General features: G+C 41.7%; 1 protein-coding gene across 3 annotated transcripts in view; it reads left to right on the top strand.

Moving 5' to 3' along the window:
• Positions 1 to 24,614, top strand: part of IL17RA (interleukin 17 receptor A) — a 24,982-nt gene extending 368 nt beyond the window's left edge. The window contains exons 1-13 of one of the 3 annotated variants that reach the window (XM_026070405.1): positions 2,845 to 2,873; positions 8,913 to 8,937; positions 11,974 to 12,120; positions 13,348 to 13,472; positions 14,556 to 14,682; positions 16,668 to 16,715; positions 16,807 to 16,964; positions 18,325 to 18,402; positions 18,854 to 18,929; positions 19,013 to 19,027; positions 19,901 to 20,002; positions 21,051 to 21,092; positions 21,748 to 24,614. In XM_026070405.1, coding sequence (XP_025926190.1) covers positions 2,868 to 2,873; positions 8,913 to 8,937; positions 11,974 to 12,120; positions 13,348 to 13,472; positions 14,556 to 14,682; positions 16,668 to 16,715; positions 16,807 to 16,964; positions 18,325 to 18,402; positions 18,854 to 18,929; positions 19,013 to 19,027; positions 19,901 to 20,002; positions 21,051 to 21,092; positions 21,748 to 23,261 — 2,463 coding nt within the window. In that variant the 5' untranslated portion in view covers positions 2,845 to 2,867 and the 3' untranslated portion in view covers positions 23,262 to 24,614. Of the gene's footprint in view, positions 1 to 2,844; positions 2,874 to 3,581; positions 3,600 to 8,911; positions 8,938 to 11,973; positions 12,121 to 13,347; positions 13,473 to 14,555; positions 14,683 to 16,667; positions 16,716 to 16,806; positions 16,965 to 18,324; positions 18,403 to 18,853; positions 18,930 to 19,012; positions 19,028 to 19,900; positions 20,003 to 21,050; positions 21,093 to 21,747 lie in introns of those variants that run through there. The other 2 variants (XM_026070406.1, XM_026070404.1) reach the window with 2 other exon arrangements.
• Positions 24,615 to 27,774: the final 3,160 nt, after the last annotated feature.

Genomic DNA, 27,774 nt, shown 5'->3' with positions numbered 1-27,774 from the left:
CGCGGCGGGGGGCCGGGGAGGGGCGCGGCGGCCGCGAGACAGGGCGGTGGCGCCCCTTCCCTGTGGAGCGGCGCCGCCCGGGCCGCGTTTCGCCGCGGGGGTTGCGGCGCCGTTTCCCCGGGCGGAGGGGAAGGGCCGGCGGCCGCGGCGGGGAGGGCAGGGGCGCGGCGCCCCCGAAGGAGCCTGTCCCTGCCCGGGTTGGGGCGAGCGCTGCTCCCCGGTGGCCGCTCTCGTTGTTCCCTGTGGCACCGCCGGCCTTGCCGCTGCGGCCCTGCTGCTGACTGCATCCCTGTGTCATCCCTGTTGCTCAACTAAGGACCAGTACTCTTCTTTTTTTTTTTTCTTCCCTCTTTTCTCTACAGTTTGGGCCTGTGGTTGCTGTGGTCTGTATGTAACAAAGCAGCTGTACATAACAAAGCGATTGCGTTACCTTCATGTTAAAACCAAAATTGTAAATACCACAAAATTGGCCCGGTCATGTGATCCCTGGCAGGAAGCGCCTGTCACTAACGTTTGTGAGGGGCCTGGGCTGAGATTTGCTCAAACTGCCTGAAGTAACCGGGCAGGATGTGAGTCTTTGCTAATAGCTGGGGTTGCCTAATGTCCTAAATGTTTTAACCTGTTCCTTACAGTTAAGGGAATTTGGGGTGGAAACTGTGGATCCCTGCTGAAGGAGCAGTTAAACAGATTATCTGTGTTTCTGAAGTTTTGCAAAGGCTGGCTTTTAGTTGTCTTTCCTCCCAGTGCAACCAGGCAGAGAGGATGTAAAATAAGAGAAGTGCAGATGTGGTATATGTAAGAAGTGAACTAACCAGTGTGAACTGTTTTTGGGCTGGCCTGAACTCCTAGCAGGTCTTTGATTTGAGGGAAAAGTATTTAAGATGCATGTAAAAAAAGTACATGGGGGGGAGATCTCTCTTTTGTTAATAATAACAATAATAGTGCATGCATAATCACAGGATAATGGGTAGTTATCTTCCAAGCTGGAAAGACTTGTATGTCATGATGCACTACCAGCAGTCTAGAGAAGGCAGCTATTCAGATGTCGTTACTCATATGTGAAGCAAAATGTTTCCTTTAGGATGATAGATTTATAAATGAGCATATAGGTAAATAAGTGATTTGCTTCTTGTAGCATGCTGCACCTTCTTTTCAACTTCATGTTTCTAGCTCTTCTAAAGAAAATTTCCCTCTCTGTATTAAATCAGGATATGTGTGGCCAGCTACAGGAAGAAAATGTGACCTTTAAGAGAAAACATAGATCCCAGCTGTTCCACAGCACATCTCCCATTTCAGTGTCTTCCCCTATATACATCACTGGGTGAAGCCTTCAGCACAATTACCATGGTGTAGTGACCTAAAGAAATATTTTCCTGTCCTGACTAATTTAAACTTCTGATATGCTGAATACTGAGCTGATGAACATGTCCTGTGATCCCAGTCCCTTCTTTCTGTCCTTGTAAGAGACCCAGCCCTCTCCCAGACTGATATTCTTGTTCCTCTATAATCTCTTCCTTACACATTTCTTATTCATTGTATATTCTGCCTCCTGTCCTAATRTTTGACCATAAACTTATCCATGTTTCCCCAGCCTCTCCTGTGCTGACTTTGCTTGGGGTATTTAAAAAATACCCCAAGAAAACAGTCTACTTTTGCAATTTTACTATAGCCTGGACACTGGGGAATTACAAAATGCAAAACTTTAGGGAAAGGGGAGACTACAGCATTGCTTAGACATTTGACATAGCCACGTGTGTCCAAACTCTCTTAGTCATGTGAAGTTTGAGAATAATGCATTATGGAGTTTCTGTGAGTCCTTGGATGCTTGGGCTTTGACTGACTCTGTCTTCCTGGTTGCACATCCTTTTTTAGGGAAGTGAACCGCAATTTCTCAGTGAGAGTGTTGCCAATACATCACTGACCTTTGCTGAGGAGGCATGTTGCCCTGTGCACTGGGTGTGCTCGTAGATCAGTGAATGCATAAGCCTGCTACTTCGGTTGCTCTTTCAATAAGCCATTTTCTGAAATGCAGACCAATTTATGAAAAATCGGTTGGCCTACACAAACCTGTAGCAGCCTCTTTAGAAGCAATTGTGAAGCTGTTGACACATAGTTTCAGCTGATGGTAGTTTTCCTATATAACAGTTGAAAACAGCTTCCCCTTCTCTGTCGGATGCACTGTTTTCAGAGGGTGATTCAGTAATCCTGCCAATTGGTGACTGCAGCATGGTTTGAAAGGGAAGCTGTTGCTGAGCCAGGTCAGTGAGACACTTCCTTTTTCTAACCCACTGCACTCACATTTCTGTTACTGAACTTTAGAGGAGGTCAGGGCAAGTAACAGTGGCTTTTCAGCAAAACTCTCATCTGGTGAAGGCTGTTTTGGAGAAGAGGCAGAGGAGGAAAAGTGTCATATCAGCAGACACCTGTAATAATTAAAAAAAAAAATAAAATTAAACTCTTGTGAACAGGAGCTCATCTTACTGAAATGACAACAAATATACTTAATGGAGCCTACTCACCACCATTTCATCAGGTCTACTCTGCTGTAAGACTGGAATAACAGTTGCAAATCTAGTTCTTTCTAGTAACTGTTGAATATGTCATCTGTGGGGAGGTAGGGTTCTGCCCTTATAGTGTGCGTGGGGAAAAAACATCCCTCAGATTAAATACCCATCTGGTTGTTCATAGTGAAGTGTTTAATCATCATGTTTAGTCATTGGGCTGTGACTGTTCTATGACACAGCATGTCGTGTGTCCTGGAGGAACACTGTTTATAACCCTGCTATCTTTATACTGTTGGATAGGTGTATATAGTTGATGTATATGCACTGAAAACCTCTGCAGAGGACGTTTATGTAACTCCTTTCATGAAGGTGAGTGGTGGTGGTACCCATGAGAGACTTTTCCTGTGTCTTCTCTACAAAGATGTTAACCTGCCTTTGCTGTTGATCGGCTAAATTAAAAATATCACAACAATTTTGTGGAAGATGGCTATTTCCTCCTAGCATTAAACATCTTTCAGTAGTTATTCTTGTAACATATGAATGTCCTAGCAATCTCCACTTCTGAGAAGTGAGGAATCAGGAAAGGGAAATTACAGTAAATTTTAAATTGGTCAAGCTTTGGGAAGCGTATGGAATAGCTTATAGGTGAGAGGCAAATTCTGGGAGATTGGAGCCCTTCCCATTCAGCAGCAGCCATTTTTTAAAGGAAGGTTGGATACCTTCCCAGCTCAATGCAGTTTTTTGCTGGTTACCACAGCATCCTGCTGGGAAATCTTGGCCTTCTGTTAACTTAATGATTGGATTGCTGTGACACAGTGCTTTTAATCAGTTCCATTTTTCAGATTTGTGTGGTTCATGTTGTATGTGGTCTTTTCTTCTTTGATGTCAAAAGCAAGAATAAAGCTTGGGTGGGAAAAAAAGTGAAAGTATTTTTTAACTTTCTGTGAGCATGTGACAGATATGAAAAGTTGACTGTGCCTGTCCTCATCTACTGATCATTGTTTCGTGCATCACTTTGCAATCTTCTTATTTTCGTTTTTATGCATCATATCTTTGCAGCTTTGCTTGGTGGGCCTGAAAGGTGATAGCGAAATGGTGAGAAGAGAACATCTCTGTTTAAGCCAGTTCTTCTATAATAATGTGCACAGCCCATTGCCTACCTGTGGGCTCTATCTKTGSCTTTTATGTAGAGCTCTTCATTTTTGTCCCCTCTCCTCCCATTTGTCTGCTTGCTCGTCTGTAGTATCCTGCCTGGTACACACACCTCAGTCCTGTAAATGCTACTTATGTGTTCCTAGCTTTATGTGGGGGAGTGGAAAGAATCATCTGTGTAGTTTTATTTCTGTCGTATCATCTAACCTTCTCCTTGCTCAAACGGGGAAATTAGGTTAAGTATTTCTGCTGACCACAGTTTTGCTCATGTAGCTTATGAGGGAGCTCAGAGCGTCAGGGGGGACTGGACTTGCCTGGCCCTTCGGAAGGGAAACCCACCAGCAGCAGCAGCAGTTCCTCCTGGGGCTGAAGATGCAGCAGGGCAAACCGGGAAGTAGATGCCGTGCCCCCAACAGCACAGGAAATCTATCAAATTGAGCATTGGTCCAGCTTCCAACAAGAAGTGAGATTTGTCGGGAGGAGAGAGTATTAGAGCTTTTTCCCGATTAGAGATGACATATCCATGCATAAGGGAAGGTGGAACTTTTCTTATCTAGCATGTCCAAGGTAGGATTTAATCAACTACTTGATGCCACTGGATTTCTTAGGTGACTTTTGCATCCAGTTCATAAATGCAGAGAACTCATAACAGAACCATCATGTTATAATGTGATGGCAGTTCTTAACCGTAAGCTTGAATTTGTAGGGCATCCTGGAAATAGATCTGCTTGAGCAGAATAAAGATGAATTGCTGCGTGGGTGTTTTTTTTTTTTTTTTAAATCAGAAATTGTTTGCAGCTTAGTTTSACTCAGACTTTAGGACTGACTTATTTTACTGCAAAACTGACTTGCATTTTCTTAATTGCTTCCTGGTTTTTGGCCATCGTTCTCTGGAGTTGCACTTTCTGGCATAAAAGTGCATCCTCAGCTGCAGCCAGTCCAGATCATATGGGCTGCAGCTTAGTATCCTAAAAGGAGGTGAGTTTTCTGGTGACTGCTTTTGAGGAATCCCTCAGGGTTCTTACATCCCTGCCTGCATTGTGATTTGGTTTTCTCCTGCTGCTGTCTTCATTTTCCTGTGCCAACAGAGAGACCTTCTTGGCCGTATGAACTATTCTTCTAGGCACTTGGGGCTGCTAAGTCATCCCTGTAACACCGTGGGGATGGGAAGGGGAGCGGGCCAACAGTTGAAGGGGGGGTGCAGGCTGCCCCATGGAGGGAGGATCCTTCTCATTCTTGTGGTAAACCACCAACTGGTGGCAGCTTAACATGCTTTAATGTAGTCAGCCAGAGGTAACCAAACGCCACTTGCACAGCAGATGAAGAGGCTAACATGGGGTAGAAAAAGACGTATGAATGTAGCCCCCCTCAAAACCTTGAGTGGAGCTGGGGGAATAGTGACCTACGGGAATAACTATAGTTGGTTGTCCCAACAGAAATCCAGTGCTGAAGGTTAAGGGAAATCTTAAATGTCAAATTTCAGTTAGTCCAGAACCCTTGTCAACAAACTGATGGCGCCTGGTCCAGCTGTTGCCTTTTTAATGAATGCCAGATAAGGGACAGTCTCATCCCTGCTGACAACATCATTGCAAACATTTCACCTGGGACAGCAGACCTGGGTGAAGAGCGAATCTGTTTGCCTGCTGTGCTGGATCAATCTTCATATCTGTAACAAAACAAAAAAAAAGGAAATTGCAGCACTTCCTTGGTTAACCATGTCTTATCTGCTAATAAACAGAAACACTAACACTCAAATGAAAGCAGATGTTGCTGCTGTTTAGGCAAATAATGTATTATAATTTATACAAGGGCTTTATCATGGTGCAATTTACAGTAATTACTGATAACTGAAACAGCACAAGGACAAAATGACTTAATATTAAGTGGTAGGTTTTAACAGAAGTTGTTAACCTAAGGGGGAAAAAAGACCATGGTTAGTAGCCCATTGGTTTTGTTGCCTGTTGATGCAAGAGGCGTTGTCAGGTTAAATGCTTTGCCAAAAAAAAAAAAGTCAGATTAAGCATTTGAAATGTTAGGAGTAAATACTTTTCATAGCTTAATCTGTTTTTCCATACTGGTAGCTACAATTTATATTTTTTTCTCTTTCAGTGAACGCAGCTTAGCTAGTTTAGTTCTGGTTTAATCAGCATTCAGTTGTTGCATTCTAGTTTTTTTCCATTGTCAAAAGGTTTAGGTTGCAGATGCTGCATGTGGATGTTCCAGTGCAAAAAATCCCTGATTTTTTGGAGGCACAAAATTGTAATAACATTTCCTTTATATGTATTTGTAAAGCATTTTTTTCTTAAGATTGATGAAATCAAATACTCTGTGGAGGATTTGCCTGCCTGTTTGTCTGCAGTAATTTAAATTGGTGCAATATAATTGTGAGAGTGTAATTCACAGACTAAATTGGTATTTGATATTCAAATTGATTAAGCTGATTCCTTTAATTGTGACTGTTTTGACCTTTTGAGTGCACTAAAAATAATGAAAAGTACCTCTTGCATATTTTTACTGGTTGACATTTAAGTGCATAGATTCAATTTGCTCTTGGTTATGCTAGAGCTCCTCTGGCCTGTGCAGAGCAGCTTTTGGTGGCTTTTGTCTTGAGACTTCCATATAGTAAAACACTGGATGTTTCCAGAGTTGTTAGTGCTGCAGCCTGGGAATGAGGTTGAGGATCCACCAGCRAGTTGGAAACTACAAGGAGATCCAGAGTAAAGATAGGGGAGGAGCAGACGGGATTTCTGCACAGGAGCTGCTAATGCTTGGGGTCAGGGAGGAGGAGGAAGGGAACAGAATGGGGTAGCAGCAAGGAAAGGTTAAATATGTCGCTGCTTATGCCCCTTCCCCCCCACCCCATTTATAAGGGAAACTTTAATAGTAAAAAGTAATTGGAATATTTGTGCCAACTGTGGGACGTTGCCTGAATCCTAACTTAGCATCCTAAAGATGATTTCACTTAAATTTTTAATTGAAAAATGAAGAGGACCATTGCTAGGTAGCTAGTAGGAAAATAGTCCTTTATCAAGGTTTAGTTTTCAGGCAAAGTGTTGTATAGATTTGTGTATGTTCAAAAAGTCAGGGTGACTGATTAGGCAGATTCCTTCCTTTGAATTCACTGAAATGAAACAGTGTTTCCTGAATTATAATAAAGTTGATCAATATTATACAGTTGAAGTGTTGCACTGAATCTTTTTAACATAACTGTAGCTGAGGTATTTTTGTATTACTGCTTATCAGTGTGTGGATGTGTTTACCTGTAAAGGACACCTGAAGAGCGGATTTATACTTGTTTATCTCATTGATTTCTGTAACAAAGGCCTGGAAGAGATTTCCAGTTTTTCTTTTTTTAGCCTGAGGAGCTTAATGTCAAATCTGCCTGCTTTAGCTGAAGGTTTGTGAGAACAGATACATTAGTTGATGTGTGACCATTAATGTCTTAAGCTTTTTTTTTAAGGCATTTTAGTCAGTGGAACTCAACTCACATTTAAAATAACGAGTTGCTCATCGTAGTTTGTATGATAACTGAATTCATCCATCACTTATCTTCCACATTTATTTCAAATACTGCAAAGTTTATTAATTACTATGATGTTTTGCCTTCACTAGGACTTGCCTCAAGCTAGGATGTAGTCCTGTGTGTGTGTTAAGCGGACAGAAGCCAGTGTGGCCGGTGAGGAGTAGTGTCCCCCTGCCTTTCCAGACATGGTGGCTTGTTCATGGCCTTTCTTGCATGAGCAGCTGTGCAGCAAACCAGAATGGGGAAAGACCTGATTCACAGCAGACTTCCTCCTTCCTCCCCTTAGGTTGGTTTTAGCCTGGATCAAGATGCCCACGTAGCCACCTAAATGCTTGTGCCAGCACAGGGAGGGTGCAAAGCTGGGGTGTAAATGAAGGGTAGTGTAGTGTTGTGTCTCTGGCAGCGGTGCTGTCTAATGCCAGCTTAATGGCTATGAAATTTCAGCCCTCCTTGTTGGGCTGGATTATGGGTTCGCTATGGAAAAGGTACTGAAAGCTGGCTTTATCAAGTGCCATCCCTATGAAAATCCCAGTAAACACAACCATAGATAGCTTTTACTTCAGCCCCAAGCCCCACATACACCTTGAGTTGACTGTAACAAGTTACACAGAGGTTAAAAACACCACTGCCTTGTGTCTGCAGGAATTATGTTGCAGCAACAGCATGCCASCTTCATACGTCAAGGCAGAGAAAAAGAGTGGGAGGGAACCTAGTCTTTATCTTGATTTGCTAAGTCAGTGAGAACTTCACACTTTATCATCACTAGGATTTTGTGCCGCACTAACCAAGTAAATTTACATGCTTGTTTTCTCTAGTGACTGTGGGGTCTTCCAGAAAAAACAAAATGTATATGGGGAAAACCAGGCGGAGTCCATATAACCTCTGCTTGATTCTTCATATTCAGGGCATCCTTATCTTCAACAGGAAGGAGTCTAATTCTAATATTTTCTGTCATGGATCAACTCTAAAGCATACCTCTATCTCTTGAAAGTAAAAACACCACATCCTCCGTATACGCCTGGTGTTTACTAAAGGGTTTGTCTTTTCTCCTTTCCCTGGTTCTTACATGATGTCAGGGAAAAGACCAGCCGTAACTACTTCAGCCTTTCTGTTGAGGAAAGGAGCATTTGTTGCTGTGTGTTACCCATCATTTGTCCAATTTTAGTTTTTTGAGCATCTTTGCACAGTGTTTTTTGATCCCAAACGTAAGATGAGAGAAATGCTCTTCGTTAGGCAACACGTAATCTAGTACTTCAGTGGCAAACTGGGCTGCAGGCAGCTCATGCTTCCAGTCGGGTGTGCTTAGACCTTGCAAGTGTTACCACTATAATCAGTGCTGGGTAGCAGTGATGTTTAAAATCACACCTGTCTATTTCAAGCAGAGTATTTCATGTCACATTGGTTTTAGTTTTAATAGTCTTGGATTTTGAAAGGTTTTTACTATCATCATCTTGCTTTTTTGCTTCTTTTCAATTTCATTCTATTATTGCTGCTACTGCTGTCACTTAAGTGCAGACTTCAGGTGTGCAGAGGTTTCATACCGGTGTCCTTTGCTTTTCTGCTTAAACTTTATGCGTTCTTTTCTGATGATTAATTCTTCCAGCCTGTCTGTGCTGCTGTTCACTGAACTGTTTGGTACCTGCCCCTCTCCTGACACCAAATAGAAGCAAATTAATGTCAAGCCAGTTTCTATTTTGTGAGTAATGTTCTTGTTTCTTTCCCCCCCCACACAGGATTTAAACTGCCTCGTAAGAAACAGTAAGTCTTTTTTTCTTCTTTGTGGTGTTCTCATCAGACCTTTTTGTTTTTTAACTGTCTTCATGCAGCAACTTCTTTTTACCAAAATCAGAGAGATGCAAAGTGAAGCATTGCTATTGTGCCTGGCTTTAGGAGTTTTCTATTTGATCCATAATGGGTTCTATCCAAAAGAGGAATGTGAAGTTAGTCTCTTTTTCAGGGTAGAGTTCATGGCAGGAGGGGAGGGTGAAACACAACCCAAATTGTTTATCTTCTATTAAAAGCTCAGACAGTCAATTTTTAAAGAAAGACAAGTTTGTCTATAAATGTTGGTTTCATTACAAGCTCACCATCTATAATAGTACTTGTTGATGGAAAAATTAATGTATAAACTAGAAGTAAAAAGAATGCAGCAGGAAAGGGGTGGTGGTACTGTTGAGGACAACAAATATAAATTATCAGGCATAAAGTACAATGAACTGGAAAAGGAAACTGAAATCATCATAAGCTGTACTGAACATAGGTGTCATTGGATAAATCAGGTGTAAGGAGTCAGATCTTAGCCATGGCACAGATCTGATATACTTAAGTAGAATTATCAATAATATAAAAAAAGAAAAGAAAAAAGCAGTTGTTCATTTGGTATATGGGAGACACCTGAATAGATCTGCAGAACTCCTTGGTATTTTATTCCAACAGTTCTAAGCAGACTCGTTTCTGCTTCTGTGCCCACCCTGTACTGTGCAGGCACAAGTATTTACGCAGCCTTGCTTGGCGAGCCAGACCAGGGAGCTGACTGTGCTGAAAATAACAAGATTTTAAACTCTTTTTGGCAAGAAAGGGGGGCAGAAGATGGAATGGGATTTGCATTGGCAGCTGGCCATTAGAGTGCAACTTGACAGCACAGCTAAGCCCAACTGCAGCTCCGCTGTTAGTTAACACACTGCCTTATTTGAGTTTGTTTGGCTTAAATTCCACCTTTTGGTTCTAGCTGTTTTTCTCCTCTAGGGAAAAGACTTTTTAGTGCCTGGTACGCTCTGCCCTGGAATATGTTACTTTTCTAGACTCCTCTAGATTTTTTTTTTTTTTTTTTTTGTAAAATGAGCATCTGAAAATGGTCTAACTTTTTCCTAAGCCTAAAAATATGCTGACGTCAAAAGGGATGGCACCAACTTTCCACCACTCCCAGATGAGAGCTCCCATCACCAACCCAGCAAAAAAGCCCGGAAGTGTGCTCTGATGGGGGAGCTAATCCAGCACTGTAGCAGCAAGCTGCTGCTGGGAAGTGCAGCTCCCCACTCTGTCCTTGCTGGCTCTCTGGGCCCCGCCTCTGCTCCCTCCCAGGCAATGCCAGCAGCTGTGGCTGGCAGCCAGAGCTGTTTCGGTGAGCTCACCCTGGCCAAGTAGCCCACTGAAGAAATGGTGACATTTTGTTTGCTGGATCAGTTTCTGAACAAGTTCATCGCACAGCCCGGTGGCTGCTGAACTCTTGCAAGGAACTAAGTGGAAAATGTAGCCAAGAAAGAGCAGCCTTTCATTAGCAGCGTGTTTTTTATTGGCTTAAGCTGAAAGTGAAACTACATGTTTTGCCTCTATTTGGGGGGGGCGGGGGTGTCAAACTACAAATTCATTCTTTGCTTTTCATTTCAGTATTACATCATTTTAATGTGGACACAGGAAAAAGCCAAAGAATATCATACCGATCTCTCCAAAACCTGAATTCTACCTGCCATTTTACCTGTTCTATTTTTATTTCTTTTTTGACATGTACAGTGATCGTGCTAGCTTGATCATATGATTCATAGATTGCATGACACAAGGAGCTCATGTTCAGTAGTTTTTCTACTAGGTTTTCAGAAGTACTGTTACTCAGTTTATAAATTCTCATTAGATATATGTGGCCTACACAACTTGTACTTATATGTACATTATAGTATGTCAAAAAGTTTTGTCTGAATGGCTCCAGTATATGAAGCGACTCAGGTATTTGATATGATTTTGTGATATACGCTTTTAAAAATGCATAGCATCAGGTCTATGCTCCCCTTCCCCAACTGGGCTATTAAAAACATTCAAACTAATGATTTCCCACTGGCAACATGACCTTGAGATTTGTCAGCCAGTTCTTCCTATGTTTGTACTTCACTGATATTCAGTGGAGCTGTTTTTAATATGCTCTGATGGCAAGTCAAATGYCTTACATAAGTCTAAGAAGATTGTCTGTCCATAAAGCCTGTCATACCTGACTTTTTTTTTTTTTTTTTGGATGAGATTACAGGACCTGTTTTTCATAGCATCATGTTGACTGGCATTAATTATTTTTCTATCCCGAGGGCTTATTAGTTTAGGAAAGGTTTAATAAGAGCTGTAAGCTGAAGTGAGACATATATTCAGATTAGAAATAAAGCACTTTTTAAACAGAAAGTAATTAACTGTTGGAACAACTTGCTTAACTACTTGGATGCTTTGCTTGTGTATCTGATAGACCTTTTTATCATTGGAAGGCTTGAAATTAGTGTTAGTCTTCTAACATAGAGCTGGTTCCACAACAAGGTATGGACTTGCTGCAGGAGGTACTGAGAAAACTTACTTGATCTGTTTAACCAGACTAGATTGCAATAATAATCCATTTCATGGATTTTAAGGAAAAGAGGAAATATATTACTAGAATGCATGAGTTCAGATGATTACGGACCATTTAGAGTACTTGAATTTCCCAGTTCACGCTTGAGTCTGCACATGCTGAAAACTGCCTTTATTAATTGTGAAGCAGTCTTAATAAACTGTCACCAAGTTTTGCCTTCTGAGTACCCTGGGGACAAAGCGCAGACCGTAATTTCAATTAAGCTGCTCTTGTGCCATCCCATAAAAGGCAGCATACACATTTAAGAAATTGCTGTGCATGGCAAAATACCAGGAGAGAGGGAAGCAAGATAAATTTAGGACTAGTGGTAATTTGTTGTCAGAACCAAAAACACTACTGAAATCCAAATTTTTTGTCAAGGGAAGAGTTTCTTCTGCCCTGCTCCTAAATAGCAGCTTTCATTTGCTGGATAGGTACCTGCATGGAGACAAGTTGGCTGCGAGTTTCAATGTGGACGCCTTCTGCTCCAAGTAGTCTTCATGTCTGTTCTGATGTTTTCCATCAGATGGATGGAAAATTGTTCCCTGTTCTTCGGATAGAATGGAAAGTGGCCACTGATGGTAAGTGGTGGTTGTTTAACATGAGCACAAAACGGAGGAATTAGGTGTGATCTAGTAAGGACGGAGAGGAAACTTAGTACTCAAAGTCTTTTGCTGATCTACTCATGGAAGCAGAGCTTAGAGATTTGGCAGTTTGACTGCTTCATTTTGTTTTGGGTTTGTTGTTTATTTTGGAGGATGGTTTCTTGCTGCCTGAACCGGGGCTCTGGGTTTGCTGGGCCTTCAACAGAGTTTAAAATGCTTCTGTTAGTATGGAAAGATATGTAAAATGTGAAAAACGGATAAAAAGGGAATGCAACAGTGGCACACACCTTTGCTGCAGTAGCGAGGGGAGAAAGGAGGCTCCCACTGCAAGCAGTACCTTCTCAAGAGCTGTTCTGTCAGAGCAGTGACTGCGGCTGTCTTAGGGGAACTTCATCTGTGAGCAGAACAAATGAGTTGCTTATGTGCTGTTATCCTTAACCTAGTGCAAGTTCTTCCCATTTAGGATACTTCAGTCCTTGTGACTTAGATTTCCTATATGCACATGTATCTTGATAAAGAAATAATTGTCTCATTGCTGGAAGCTTAGCAAGTACCAGTAAGTCAACAAGGTACTTAACAAGTACCAGTAAGTTTTTTTTTGCTCTCCAAACATCTTTGATTTTTCATTCATTTATGGTGTTCCCCTTGCATACCCTTGTCCACAGTTTTGCACTGATTTGAAGCAGAATGAAATACATTTCTAGTTCTGCATGGCCTGTGTCTGAGGGCTGGTCTGTATAGCGTTATTATCTCAGTATAGCCATATTAATGTAGAAGCAGGTGTGGTTCAGATAACATAGTCATCTGGTAGTCATGGTTATAAACGTGCTCATTGGGTTTGTTTATGCCAAAATAAAAGCATATTTGTTCTGGTGCCAGAATTGCATGAGGCAGGGCTGAACACAACACTGGCAAGCTGTGAGCTGCCAGGACTCCTGGAAGGGTGAAGTTACCTTCCACTCTACCCCTTCATTTGCACGGAGGGAGCACTTGCTGCTCAGGACAAACTATAATCTGAATGTGGTATTTGTCAGCCCTGTGCGCTCACTTTTTTGTGGCTAGACATGTTTGTGTCAGCGTCCCCAGGACTTCAGAGCAGCGAGACTGACAAGACTAGGCTCAGTGGTAGGCTCTGTGGGGGCTGTGACCTGTGCACACGGAGCTGTCAGGAAAAGAAAAACTTCTCCATCCCTGTGCCTGCAGCGAGCATCCAGTATCTCCGGGGAGCAGAGCTGGCTGTGATGCAGGTGAACAGCAATCAGCAAATCTGTGCCCAGTTTGATTTTCAGAACAACTTGCCGCTTCAGGTCCGTCCAGATGGAGGCCGGGTGAGTGCAAAGGGCTCTAAACTATCTTTTCTAGTCCATGGGTTTGTTTCAGCTTCTCCTGTCATATAGCAAGTCTAATAATGAAAAACACCAATCGGTTAGTCAGAAGAGCTGATGTAGTGATGCAGATGCTGCGCTTGAGGCCTGGTGTAATTTCCAGTTTATTTTACGCTTTTGTGTAACTGCATGCAAGCTCCTTACCTATCTTGGTTTCTTTCACTTTTACTGTCCTTCAGGTTGTAAATGCCTTCTGATATTTTGCTGCTCTCAGTTCAGTGCCTAGCACATGTGGTTGTTCTAGATGTTCTTAAAATGAACAATTGTAGCAGGTTTTGCTTTCTACTTGACAGCTGTGACACTGTCTTTAACTCAATCTTTCCTTGTGCTTCCAATTCTCTCCTGCACTGTCCTGCTGTAGATAAAAGCCCAAACCTGGGAGTTTGTCTTTCCACCTTATGCTCACAGATTAGGAGACTCATCAGAAAAATGCCAAGCATCCGCAGCTCCCTTTAACAATAGGAATTTGGATTTCATTCCTTTGCTCACCGAATTGGGCTGAAGTTAATTTACCCTCTGGACCCTATGCCTTCCTCAGCATTTCCACAGCATTGCTGATATATGAAAAGCAGTATAGAGGGGAAAAAACATGGAATGGCCAGGTACAGATCTATACATGTAGAGTTGCAATTATAAATGCTTAGCACTTGCAAGGCACTGCAAGATTCATATAGGACTAAAATTTTAGTCTCAAAACCGCATTTTCTAATCTAATCTCCTTTCAGTTCAGAATGTAATTTAGTGGAAACTGTCCACACAGTTGAGTTTGACATGAGATTGTTGTATCAGCTCAGAAATCCCAARAAGTAACTGTATTCCTCTCAATCCAAACATGAGAATTTGAGACAAGAAAGCAAGACCAGGGGACTGGTTTATTTAAGGCTTTTGGGTCTCCTTTTTTAACAGTCAAGCTTCAAAAAAAGGCCATATAGGATGAAGGAACACAATGGGACAAAAACAAGTCAACTGTTAATTTCAGTACCTTGAACTATCTGATTTTAAGTCCTTCTGAATGTTTTGTTTCAGTGGAACTTCAGTTTTGACCGCTTTGAGGTGGAACCTGGCCAGACTTACCAAGTGACTGTCTACCACCTGCCCAAACTGGGTACGGATGGAGACTACAACTGCAAGTCCATGCCTTACACGATGCCCGGTAAGAGTTGCTCTATTTCATTAGGCCTTGAGCTTGGGATTTTGTTTGATAGTTTGTGGACTGGGTTTTTTTCTAGACCAGGTACTTGAACTGGGAGCAAGTTTGGCAATGGGATGACAGTATCACAAGACTCTTGTCCTTTCTGAATATAGCTGTTTAGAAAAGTCATGGTGCTAGTCTTTTTTACAGTGCTGCTGTAGTTTATCCCCAAAGTGCCTATATCATTTATGTTAAGTCACCATTCTTGTTTCTGGGATCCTCTCACTGAAAGATAACACACAAATCTCTGCTTGGAAGAAGGTGCATGTGGAAGAACTATGCAGTGGAGGCCAGACACTTTCATTCTGGGTAACTAGTGACTTCCTAGATGGAAGAGACTGCTATAAAAATGTTTGTGCTCTCTAGAAAGCTGGACAGAGTATTGGGATTGGGGCCCTGAACTCTGAGATATTGCTCATTAGGAGTTCTGCTGTGGCTGTGGTTAAACAGAAATTCATAATTAAATTTGAAGACTAATATAGGTGCCCCTCTGAGAAGCTGTTTGAAGATGATAAATTATATTTGCTGGATTTTGTTGCTGAAACATTCATCAGTGGAGCAGATAAAAAGATATTCCATCTAGTTGAATGGGACTCTGGACTAATCTTTAATGCTCTCTACAGGCCATCAGTGCTGCTTCTATTTAATTTGAAATCTTTGGAAGTTGCCCCTGTACTTGTGGAAGCTGGAAGTACAGACCAAAACTTCCAAATCAGGATGAGTAAAATCTAGCTTCTGATGTCAAATTTTAGGCACCAAAGGTTTGATTTAAAAGGCACAGTTAGGCAAAGTTTACCAAGAATCTTGATAGAGTTTTGTGTCTGACCCTTTCTTGTGCATATGAGAATATTTCTCTAACTAAAAGAACCTGGGGTTTTTGTTTGTTTTTGGTTTGGGGTTTTTTTGCCTGAATATGCTGAGCATCTGCAGTACTCTCTGGCTGACCTGACCAGTTTCTAAACATTTGGCGTTTAATACACAGCTTGAACTGGTCCATCATTTTCTTCTTAACTTGCTTAGATTTGGAGCACAACTCTGTAGTTATAAAATTACAAAGTATGTGGTGTGTCAGTCAGTGTGCAGCTGGAAAAGGAGAGAAGACATTTGATTTTTTGCACTGGTTATGCAGAGCACTTTCTAGCTTTGATCCCCTCTGTTCTTCTGGAACCTAGTGCATTGTGTCAAGGTCAGCGGTTGCAGGGAGCTGTCCTGATTAGAGTTTACCTGTGAATTACAGGGGCATGAACTTGACAAAGTTGGAAATTTAAGATCAGTAGTATTTTCTTTCATCTGTTTAAGCAAGCAATGGTAGGGAGTTGTTTCCCTTCCTTCGTTGCCTCCAGACCCTGGAGGAGAAATATATTTTAGGCTGAAACTTGTAAATCCCAGACAGCTAAATGTGTAAGTTTGGATTTGAGTGTGAAAAAGATCCCAAAAAGCAGGGCCAGTCTGGTAAGTTAAGCTAAGAGAGTTGTAAATGTGGAAGAGCATTTTTAGGATCAAGAAAGATTCTAGCCTCTAGTTTTCCTAGAACAGAAACTTTTGGAGGAATCTATGGCTGTGGTGCTCTCCAGGTCCAGAGACCAATATAAAGTTGTAACCCCCCTCCCTTGAGAATGTATTATCATATGACCCTCTCTGCACAAGTTTTCCACCAGCAAAGATTAAGCATTAATACTTGATAATATTAGAAGCATTGTACGGTTTTAGTCTTTCTCATTAATTACCTCCATCCTTAAAAACATAACATCAGTGAAAGGGATAGTTTCTACCTTGGAAATGGTGATACTATTCTGGTGCAGAATTTTGCTACTGCACTGAAACGAAGGTCTCTGCTCCTCAAGGAGGGCTCCAAGTTAGGTGTCTGGCTTCTGATAAAGGGGGTGTTTTTCTTAAATGGAAGTGCAGTATTTCTGACCTGTCAACTGATGGTCTCTTTCCTGCAGACTGCAAGGACGCTCTGATGAAAAGAACTGTTCCATGTATAAAGACAGGTAAAAGTTGTCTGTTTGAGTTACCAGTCATTGGTGCCCCATTGAAATCTTTCTGACAGCTGAAAAACTTGAATATCTGCGCTTCTTCCAGGCAGTCTGTGGGAGCCCAGGATCCAAGGTAAAAGTCTAGATGATTCGACTCTGCTCGTGAGCTTTAACCCGTGGATGGAGTCTGCCCGATATCAAATCCATGTGGCCAGTTTCCTCAATGAGAAGAAATGTAAAGTGGTCACACATGATTTCACTGAGGTAATTACCTTCCAAATAATTTCTGCTGTGATAATTTAGATAAATATTTCTTTAATAGTCACAAAGCAAGCAGATAGATGATGTTAGGAGAACTAACAAATGTACTTGAACAGTGATTTCCAAGGAATTATTTTCAGATTTTTATTTGGCCTTTGGAAGAGGGAGCTTTCCTTCAGGAATTTGGTAGATAAAAGATCAAAAGGATGTTCTCAAAGGTATCTTTTCTAATGCATTAGAGTAAAAGACTCAATTCAGTGTTATTTTTGTGAACAATGAGATGGTTATGGGGCAGTCTGTAAGCACCTGTAAAGGAGACAGAAATTTGATGTAGGACGATTTGGGCTTTACTTCCTTTGTCAAGCCAGTGCCTGGGAGACAAAGCTAAATAAATCAACCGAAATTGAGGTGCAAAGTTTTAACAGTGAGTACAATAAATCGTTGAAGCAGTTTATCAAATGTTATGTTTGTTGGTTTTTTGAAATCAAAACTGAGTGCTTTTGCAAGAGGTGTTCCAGTTAAACTTAGAATCAGTTCCTATAGGTCTTAAACCTGTGTTGAGAAGATCAAAGTAGATGCAGACTGTTGTCTTCTGATGTAAGAAACTGTCCCCTTCAGGAATCTGAGGGAGGAGGAATACTGAATGTTTGATATTAGTCCCTATCCTGCCTTGAGGGAGGGCAGGTAAACTGGAATTCACCTTGCTTAATCTTTCCACTCCTTCCACACTTAACATCCTTCGAACTCCTCACACTGACATGCCTGAAGTTATTACTGACACAGCATGTACAGCTGTGTGCATATATCCCTGGCAGAGGTGACTATACCTCATTTCAGAGTATGCCTCTGCTCATCGTTGTAAAAATGTATTTACATTGAAAAGATATTGTTTGCATGCCATGGATAATAAGGACAATTTCTTTATCTGTTCTGGTGTCATGGACAGCAGTGTTAAGTCAGCTTTTTAAATTCAAACAGACCAGAAACTGTTAATTGTTAATTGAAGTGTGAACATTAAATACCTTAAGACATTAACATTGTTAAGAAACTGTAAGTTAATGCTTTCAAAGTTATGCAAAAGACATCCTTAATTATTTCCTGTTACCTGTGCAACCTTAGTCTGCTGTTTTAACTGCATTCTAATCTCTATCACACAAGTTGCCCACAGCAGTGATCACCAAGACATTTATCTGTTTCATCCTATGAGCTTCTGATTCCAAACAAAATTAGGAATTTCTGCTTCTTTGTAGCACACCAGTAACTTGCATTTCCCATATTCTCCTCTCTACTCCTTTTCTTTCTTATGGCTTTCACTCAGTTTTCTTCTTCCTTCCCTTATAATAGTTGCTTCTGATTTCTGCAGGATGGACTACAGCAGCAAGTAAATGTTACAATCAAAATAGAGAAGAACATAAGAGCTTGTTGCAACTACAAAATTCAGGTACAGTCTCATTGTTCCTATGTCCTTCCTTCACCAACAAGACAATGAACAACAACTTCTGAATATAATATTTTTGCACAGTGTTTTGTTCTGAGGTTGGCTAATCCCCAGTTATGCATATCAGGGAAATAATGGTTATGCCTGAAAGAATAATTTCTCACATAAAGGCATCCTCTATAGACAGTGGCCCTTCATTCTAGTATAGGGTAGCCAAGTCTGAGTGACACAGGAAAAGGATTAACAGATGTGCAACCTCAGGAGCCCGCTGCCTTATTAATGTACAGTGAATAGTGTGAAAATCATTGATTAATCTTCTTGGTTTTTGAAGGGAAATGGGAATTCTGTGCCCTGTGCTGAGCTTTAGGGAATGAAGAGGCAGAGGGAGAGTAAAGTAGGGAACAGAATTGCTGTTAAGAATAGCTTCTGTTTTCTGGATTTATTTCAACTACAGATTCAGCCGTTCTTTGTGAACTGTGGCACAGACTGCATGAGACATTCTGCTTTCATCCCATGTTCACCGACTCCAGGTGAGACCCTCTCTTCTCTAAATTAGATTCTTACTGTTTTATAGATGAGAGCTGAAGTTTTAATGCAGCTCTATCTTTTGCAGGTACAGACCCGTCAGGTAAGAAGTCCTTCCAATACACTGAAACTTCCCTTGCTGCTCTTTTCCTGTCATATAGAATAACATGTGATCCTTACTGGGAATGACCTGATGGTCAGGAAATATCCCCTTGTAGCACTGCTGAGTTCAGAACATGAGTTGTGGTAGAGTTATTTCACCGTGCTTTAAAAAGGCAAGTATTTGTATACAGTATGAACCTTACGGAATGATTTTTTTTATTATTTGTTTTTGGAGGTACTTTACTTGCATGAAATTCTTTGAGAAACACTATTTTGACAAGAGGAGTCTTAATTTAAAATACTTTCTGTCACTTTGCTCAATGTTCAAAAAATTTGCATAGTAAAAAGAGCTTTGGGAGAGAATAGCTTGCATATATTCATCTTCATGAATGTCAAGATAAATCATGTGCATAATGATTTAACATTTTTTTGTTGGCTGCAACAACACCTGTTAAAAGCTAGTTTTGTCCAAGATTAAAACAAACACACACCCTGTGGATTGAAATATTACTTCACCCTAAATTCTTTTTTAAGAAGGTAGATTATGTGAACAAGCAGGATATGGGATGCATACTGTTCAGCAATGAAGGCTATTGGTCTGTGGTTTCAATGTTTTCCATGTATGGCTCTTTGTGGAGCAAGCTTATAGTGCAGAACATCATCCTGAAAGCAGGACTTTGTTTTAAAATGTGTCTGTGGTATTGCTGGGGAGGGATGGTGGAGAGAAGTACTGGGCTGTCAGCGTGGTCTGCCCATAGCTTTGGGCAGAACTATGGTCATTCCACCTTGGCTTCAGCTGCTCAAGAGATTCTGCTCCTGGGTGAAACGCTTTAGCTGTTGAAAGCCGTGTCTGAGTGCTCTTTTTGTACCATAGGTGATATGATTATATGGTTATATTGGTGTATCACTGGGATCTGTGTGTTACTGGTGGGATCAGTCATAGCAGCTGTCATTTGTATGACCAAAAAACGAGCAGGTAAGACTCATACGAGCTGGAAAGAGAAAGCCGAGCGCTACAACTAATCTTTCCTACTCCTTTGTTTATTTTTCTTACTGTTTTCTTCCTTGCCTTTGTGATGTTCTGTCACTGATATGATGCTTATGTAAATGCTTTCTTTTGTTTATATCACAAGACTTGTGTAACATCCTAATACCACCTAGTTAAGTAAAACCTAGATGGATTGCACTGGCTGACATTCCACTTTCACAGAGTTTCAGAAGAAGCTCATGGAGGAAAAAAAGGGACTTCACAGTTTAGCCCTTCGATTCCTACTAAACCAGGTTTCTGCAGCTATCTCTTCCATTTATTTTTCTCCTGCATTGTGTAAGAGCCTTGCAGGATAGAAACTTCCTGTTTTCCGAGACCGTAGTCTTTTCCCTGTCCCCCAATGTCTCTGCAAAACTCACTTCTATACTATTTTGAGTTTAAATAACATTCTTCAGTGAAGACAGAAAAAGAAAAATGGAGCACAGAAATTGACACTGAGCAGTTTTGAAAATTAGGTAATTAAAGACAAATTCATAGTCTTTTGTGCTGTAACCGTGAGGCAATTATCACAGGGAGACTGTACAATTCACTGAGGGTTTTTACCTGAGAGGAGTAATCAAAATCTTTCAAAGGACTTCTCAATGTAAAAATTATCTGTAAGATGTACCTGGAGACACTTTAGCTTCTCCTTTAGAAAAGCCTCTTAAGAAAAAGCTATCTTAAAAAAAGCTGCTGCTTCTAAAGGAGAGGTAGGAGAAGGTGTGGGGCTTCTGACCTCATTTTTCAGAGGCCAGCCAGATTTGGGAAGGATGGAAAAAATTGGTTTTGAGTGCAACCCTTCTCTCCAAGGAAAAACAAAGTAAAACACATAGCAAAATTGGCTGTGGAAGAGTCTGTATTCATTTAATGTTTTTATTAGGCTTCTCCCTTCCTGTTTTGCCTCTCAGAGACTTTCAAATCTAATCTTTGGAAGGAGTTATTATTTTAAGGGGATTGTTTTGCTTGTTAGAGTTGACAGCAACTTTCTCTCTTCCAGGATGCCAGCAAGGGAAGAGCAACCACAATGGCTTGCAAACTGGTAAGAGATCCTGCCTGTGTGTTGTCAAGTACGCTCCCATATGTAAGGCATTCTGAAAAAGTTGTTCAGGAGGGGCTATCATGGGCTCTACCCCTTTATAGGTGCTTCTCAAAACCAAAATAGCATAGCCTCAAGATCTTCCTGGTTAGTCAAAAGGAACTTTTTAATAACTGGTAGCACTGAACAGAGTATACAAGTTGGAATGCCGTCCTTTGGCAAATGGGAGATAACTATTTCGTAAAGGTTGGTTTGTTTGTGTTTTTTCTTTTGTCGGCACAGCTGTGGTTGTACTGGCAAAAGAACCCTGGCTAATCATCTAAGCCATCACAGCAGGAGACTGCTTTGGGGTGAATACAGCTCCCCAGGGGGAATTATAGCTACACTTGCAAGACCAGTTGAAGTTGAAGCCAGTCTGCTTTACTTTTATGCATGGTGAAATTCTATGAATCATCTAGTTGTTATTGTAAACCACAGCTCCACTGTCTGGACTCCCATGTTAAATTCCTACAACGAGATGTTGTCCGCTTATGTTGCCGAGATAGCTTCAAAACTGGTAGTATTAGAGCCTTTTGTTACTATCCTATGCTGATTGTTGCTAGCTTGCACTATTACAATTTCAGAATTGTAGTTGGGATGAATCTCTTTTGTCTTTCAGAGGTGCYATCTCCAGACCTTCCTCTGCCACCCTTGAAGCCTCGAAAGGTTTGGATTGTGTACTCTGCTGATCACGTGCTCTACGTGGATGTGGTGCTGAAGTTTGCCGAGTTTCTCATGACAGTCTGTGGCACTGCTGTGGCCTTAGACCTGCTGGAAGATCATCAAATCTCGGAGCTTGGGGCATTACCCTGGCTTACTCGACAAAAGAAGGAAATGGAAGACCTCTCTTCAAAGATCATCATCTTATGTTCACGGGGCACCCAGGCCAAATGGCAGGCCATGCTTGGGAGTGAGCCTGTGTGTCTCAAGCAAGATCAGCAAAAGCCAACTGGAGACCTGTTCACCCCAGCCTTGAATTTGATCCTGCCTGATTTCAAGAAGCCAGCCTGTTTTGGGATGTACATAGTCTGCTATTTTGAGGGGATAAGTAGTGAGAAGGATATACCTGATCTATTCAACGTCACTTCCAAATACCAACTGATGGACAAGTTTGAGGATATTTATTTTCGGATTCAGGACCTGGAGAAGTTTGAACCAGGACATATACATCGAATCCAGGAAATCACAGCTGAAAATTACGTCAATACCCCTAGTGGATGGAAGTTGAAAGAGGCAATGCAAAAGTTCAAGGAGTGGCAGACAGAGCACCCAGACTGGTTTGAGACTGAAAGCATCTGCTTGGAGAATGATGAGGAGCTGCAGTCCATGAACAGAGACAGTCAGGTGGATTCATTGCTGAGTGAGCAGGGTGGAATTGTGAAACATCAGCTGCACCTACGGGAGCCTGATCCTAATTGCTGTTATGTCGTCAACCTCCACATGCATGAAGGTGAGAGCGGAGGATGCAAACTGCAGCCTCAGCTGAATCTGTCTGGGGATGTGACTTCTCAGACTATGGCCATTCCTATGGATGAGGCCCCTCTAGTTCAGGTAGTGGAGCTAGTCTCTCCCATGGAAGATAAAAATGTACTTGGTCATCATGTGCTGACTAATGAGGACTGCATGGAAGGAGTCCCTCTTCTGGAGACAAGTTTTCCGGTGAGGAATAACATCATCCTCCATGATGACTGTGAAGCTTCTGCAATAGATGATAGTCCTGCAAACCTTTCAGGTGAACTGAGACACCAGCTGAATGGACTCATGTACTCTCTTTATCAGCAGAGTGTCATGCCTTCGGAGCCATCTTTCTGTCGAGAGGAAGCTGACAAGCAACACCAGTTGGTCTTAGATGACCAATGCAAAGGGCAAAGACAATCAGTGCAATCAGACCAGGGCTACATCTCCAGATGTTCTCCTTTGCCTCCTGATGACCTTGTGGAGGAGGAGGAGGAGGAAGAGGAGGAGGAGGAGGATCTGGAGAAACAGGTGCTCTTTCATGAACTCTCTCCAGAGGTCTTGAATAGTCTAAAGAGCCTCCAGCAGCAGTTGTTTTTTCAGGACATTCAACGGAGCTGTGACTGGAGGTATCCAGCTGAGGTGATGGACATGAGCCAGTCTTTGGAGGACTGTTAGGCTCCATTTGGGACATGCTCCTTTTGAAATACAGGGATGGAAGGTGGCACCCTCCACAGCACTGAAACTGCATTTCAAACACCATCCTTGTCCTTGTATTACAAACAACTTATTGGTGGGAGCTTCCTGTCTGCTGTCAGGAGGCAGGATTGCCCACCAGATGAGTAATGTTATTGCTTGCRATCTCTGTGTGGAGAGAGGCAGCAGGAATATTAGCCACTGCTATGAAAGAGCAGGTAGTAATTCTATTCCTCTGGAAAATGTAATACATTGGATCTTCACTGACTGATTGCAGAAAAATCACTGTGGTTCGTCCAGCTGTGCCTTCAGATTTCCCACCAGCCATCCTTGATTTATTGCASTGGACAGAATTCAAGGCCAGAAATCAGAACAGATTTAGACAGCATAGCAAACTTTACATTGCCAATTTAATGCAGCTTTCAAATATTTTCCTGTAAATACTGTGTTAAAGATGTGTGCCTTAAACTTCAGCTAGGTTAAGGCTGTCCCTGCCTGGACAATTTCTCATTTTGCCATTCATTCTTTGATACACCTGCATTTCTGTGGCCATTCAGAAATCAAGTGGAGTACCTGAGCAGTAAGCAGGATAAAATTTTAAATTAGGAGGCTGCTTTGTCTCCTTAATAGCTCTCCATACCCCTTGTGGAAGTTTAGTGCTTAAAACCAGCAGTAGGGGGAAAAGGGTGGCAGGGGGAAGATATGCTGGACAGAAAATAGAAAATGTGGGTTTGTTGTGCRATTAAAAGAAAATCCTGGGGCTGAATACAGAGTTGCTGAATCAGGGGAGCTTGGCAAATTCTGTAATGCATCACTGTGATACTGTTTGCTTTTGGGCATCTTAGTACCCGGAAGACTTAAAGATGTAGATAGTGGCGCAATTAAGGAAATGAAAGATTATTGCAGGAGGGAAGGAGGTGGAATGTAGCTTGAACAGATGCTAACTGTTGTGGAATATTTGCTAGTAATAAACTGAGGGATTAGTCTTCCAGGAGCAGTGATGGAAACTATCAGTTCCAATGTTTTGAAAAATTGGACTTGACACACTAGAAAGAATAGTTCCCCGTAAGTGATCACATGTTGGCCCCTGTAGCACTGCCAGTCTAGTCAAAGCTGGCATTCGCCCTGTTTGTTATCATGGTTTCTGCAGCCCAGCAAGCTGGGAAACAGTTTGTGAGATGTAAACACGTCCATGCCTTTCTCCTTTGTGCTCAGGCAAGCTTGTCATCTTCCTGTCCTCCTAAGCTTACTTGTCAAAAAATTTTGAGAATTTTATTTCAGCTTTTTTAAATCTGGTATTTCAGAAGATAACCTACTCTTCTGTTTTTTTTCAACCAACGATGTATTATGTTATTTTATAAATGTATATGTTTGTAACTTGTTTTTAATTTAAGGAACAAAACACAAGAATACATTAGAATATATTTACTTAAATACTTTTGTGTCCTCTTTTCAATTTCTGCCTGACACTTGTGTAAGTATTTTGTATAGAAATTGGGGGTGAAACTGAGATAAAACTGAAGCTGAAGCAGTTGACAAATGCCATAACCTTTCTGCAAAGTGCTGTGCTCCTGGAAACTGCTGAGGGACATCACATGTGAGAAGTGCACATTTCCTCAAAATGGGTGTTCAAGAAGTTAAATGTTTGTAACTTCTGTGCAGAGCTGGTTGGTGAGGCAGGACTGTTAAGCAAAGCTTGCTTTCTCTGCAGCCTTATGCCTAGAAGAATTGACAAAGGGACAGTGCCTGCCCGTATCTGAACTTAACACTAGGTGCCATCTTCATTGCCTGTCTCTACAGGACCAGCTGGACAACAGGAGCTAAGCAAGTGGTAACTGTGATGTGTTTCTCCAATGAGTTGTTTATCTTGGAGTATGCAAATAATTGTCATCTTGATGATCCAGTTCATAAAATTCCTTTTATTTTACAGCAGCTAACACTTAAATCTGATTTTTTTTTTTTTTCCTGTGAGCCCTTTTCAAGTGGCATGTATTTCTGTAAATGATTTGAATAGGAAGCTCAGGAGTGTCATCTAAACTTTTTTTTTGCATTAGTCACTTCCATCTCAAAAAATTCCCTTAGTGTTACAGCTTTCAGAATTTACTTTCATTAGAACAAGTTTAAGCTTGAGGAATATCTGGACACTTTAGCAATCCAACATGAGGAAGGACAGAGAACTTTAATGCATCTGTTGGTCTCTTGTTGAACTATTGAATATTACATTCAGACTTGAAGAAAAAAAAAAAAAGAGCAAAATCAGTCACAAGTTTCTAATTTTATTTTAACAATCTTGCTTTTTAAAAAATACAAGTTCTGATTCATGCCGCAGGGATGCCAGCGTCCATTGGCCACAGGCCTTCTCTCTCATTTCGGTTTATCCTCCTGGGAGTTGTCATCCTTTTGTCAGGCTAGCAAACAGTTTCTTAGGAGAGAGCAATAAAATGTGAAATAGCTGAATTCTGTTACAAGGTTCTAAGGGGCATATGTCTTAATATGGCACAACTTGGTTTAGCAAGGTATTACTGACCTGGGCCAGTAATTTAATGTTGGGCAGAATGTATGGCAAGTGTGAAAGGTGCATTGACTGTGAGGTGGTGTTGGCACTGTAGTGGCACCACTACCACTTCTGCAGACAGATCTATCATGGGGCAGAAAGGTGTAAAAGGAAGTGAGAGTTCAGTTACCAAAGAGAAGGGAATTGAAAAGGTGGAGCAGACTTACAAACAAGAAATTAAAGAGCTCTAAATGTCTCTCTGTAGTAAGTAATTTAAGTGGTGGCAGAGCTGCCCTTCTAGTTGCAAGGGGACTTCTGTACAGTCAACTGCTAAGAGAACTTTAAACTCTCGAAGTAGCACATTTATTAATATTTACTTAACCTAGTACCAGAAACCACAAAATGACTCCATGAACTTTTCTACAAGGGAATTTTATACAGCAGAAACATTATTTTGAAGTGTCATCTGTCCAGGGCAATTTTCAGATTAAAGGACAAATTTGAACTTCACTATTAATGCAGTCAATGGTTTGAGTATGCCATGGCTAGATAAATTTCCAGTATGCCATTTTTGTGTTAATGTTTTAAATGGAAAAAGGCACTCACTGTTGAAACAGCAGCTTCGTTATGTTGTTTGGAGCAGTACTGAAGTTAAGACTTGTTAAACAATTCTGCTGTGATTCTTCTAGTGTCTCAACTATGCTTATGCTTCAGTGCATTAGGGATGTCATTATACTCCCCTTGGTGCTATCATGAACTTAACCACAGGAGCAGCAAAACTTTGTTGTGGGTGCTATAGTTGATTAAAAAAATACTTGCCAAAAAGAAAGCAAGCGGGAGAGGGAAACTTTGACTAAAGCATGGGCTATTCTTGGATTCAGGTACCATCTCGTTCTCTCTTGAACAGTACCCAAGTTCTTTCTGAGCTTTTACTGTCTTTTTTAATGCTGAAAAAGGGAGGCGCAAAGGAGCAAATCTCTGTACAAGCACAATCTACCAGCCATTTCATCCCCTTTGGCCAGGAAATTAGCATCCCCTAGACACATCTCACATCACATAAGAAAAGTTCACAGTACTTAGTTTTACAATCACAGTTACTCACAGCACCAAGATTGTCCAGACAAAAGAAGTTACTGAAAAGAAGGCCACTGGCCAAAATTCACACAACTGCCCCTGAAAGGGCTCAGATTAAAAATAAAGCACTGGTGGGAAAGTTCAGTCTGGTCTTTGCTAGCTCTTCCTTGGGCTTGGGGAGAGCAGCGGGTCCCCCCACCTAGCCGCAGCTCTGAACGGACCAGTGCTGTGGACCCATCTTGCGTAGCCCCTCGACGCTGGTCGGCCGCCCAAGGGCAGGGGGAGGAGAGCCCCWTGGCACCACCGTTCTGCCTGTGGGAGTTGGAAGTTATCAGACTGTAAACATTTTGTTGTAGCAGTATGTTAGAGCAGGTGGTGGATCCTGCCCTGTGAAAGGGGAGGTGCGTGGGGAGGAAAGGCCTGGGCTGCGCCTGTGGGCCTGCTCTTGCCTCTGGGTAGTAGGCGATGGCACTTTATTTCCCCTTCCCATCAGGACGGCTTAAGAAACAGCTCTGGACGGGAAACTGTTACATGTTTTCAATGAATACAGTCCTGCCCAGGTAACAAAATATAAACCTGTGAGGGGCAAAGTCCTTTTTCCCTGCCTGACCTTCATGCTCCTGCTTTTATTTGACTGCTTTCAGGAACAGCTATAGACAGACAAAGGAGCAGGCCTTAACCCACACTGAACATTCATGGAGCATAAAACCAAAGATAACAGTGTTTCTACGAGAGGTTACTTTACAACTAACTTTTTTCCCCACCCACCCTTAACCACATGCGTGCAGAGGACAGGGTGCTGGTGTGTGGGCTTTCCCCAAGGTGCCTGAGCTGTAGCCTGGGCACCTGCAACACAGGGACTCAGGTAGCACTTTGCTTTCTGTGCAGAGAAGTGAGGTGCACAGGGCCCACTCCGAGCAGCACCCA

This window comes from Apteryx rowi, unplaced genomic scaffold (assembly GCF_003343035.1).
Source record: "Apteryx rowi isolate R43461 unplaced genomic scaffold, aptRow1 scaffold_31, whole genome shotgun sequence".
NCBI classification, from domain to species: Eukaryota; Metazoa; Chordata; class Aves; order Apterygiformes; family Apterygidae; genus Apteryx; species Apteryx rowi.
This window is presented reverse-complemented; position numbering and strand designations above follow the sequence as displayed.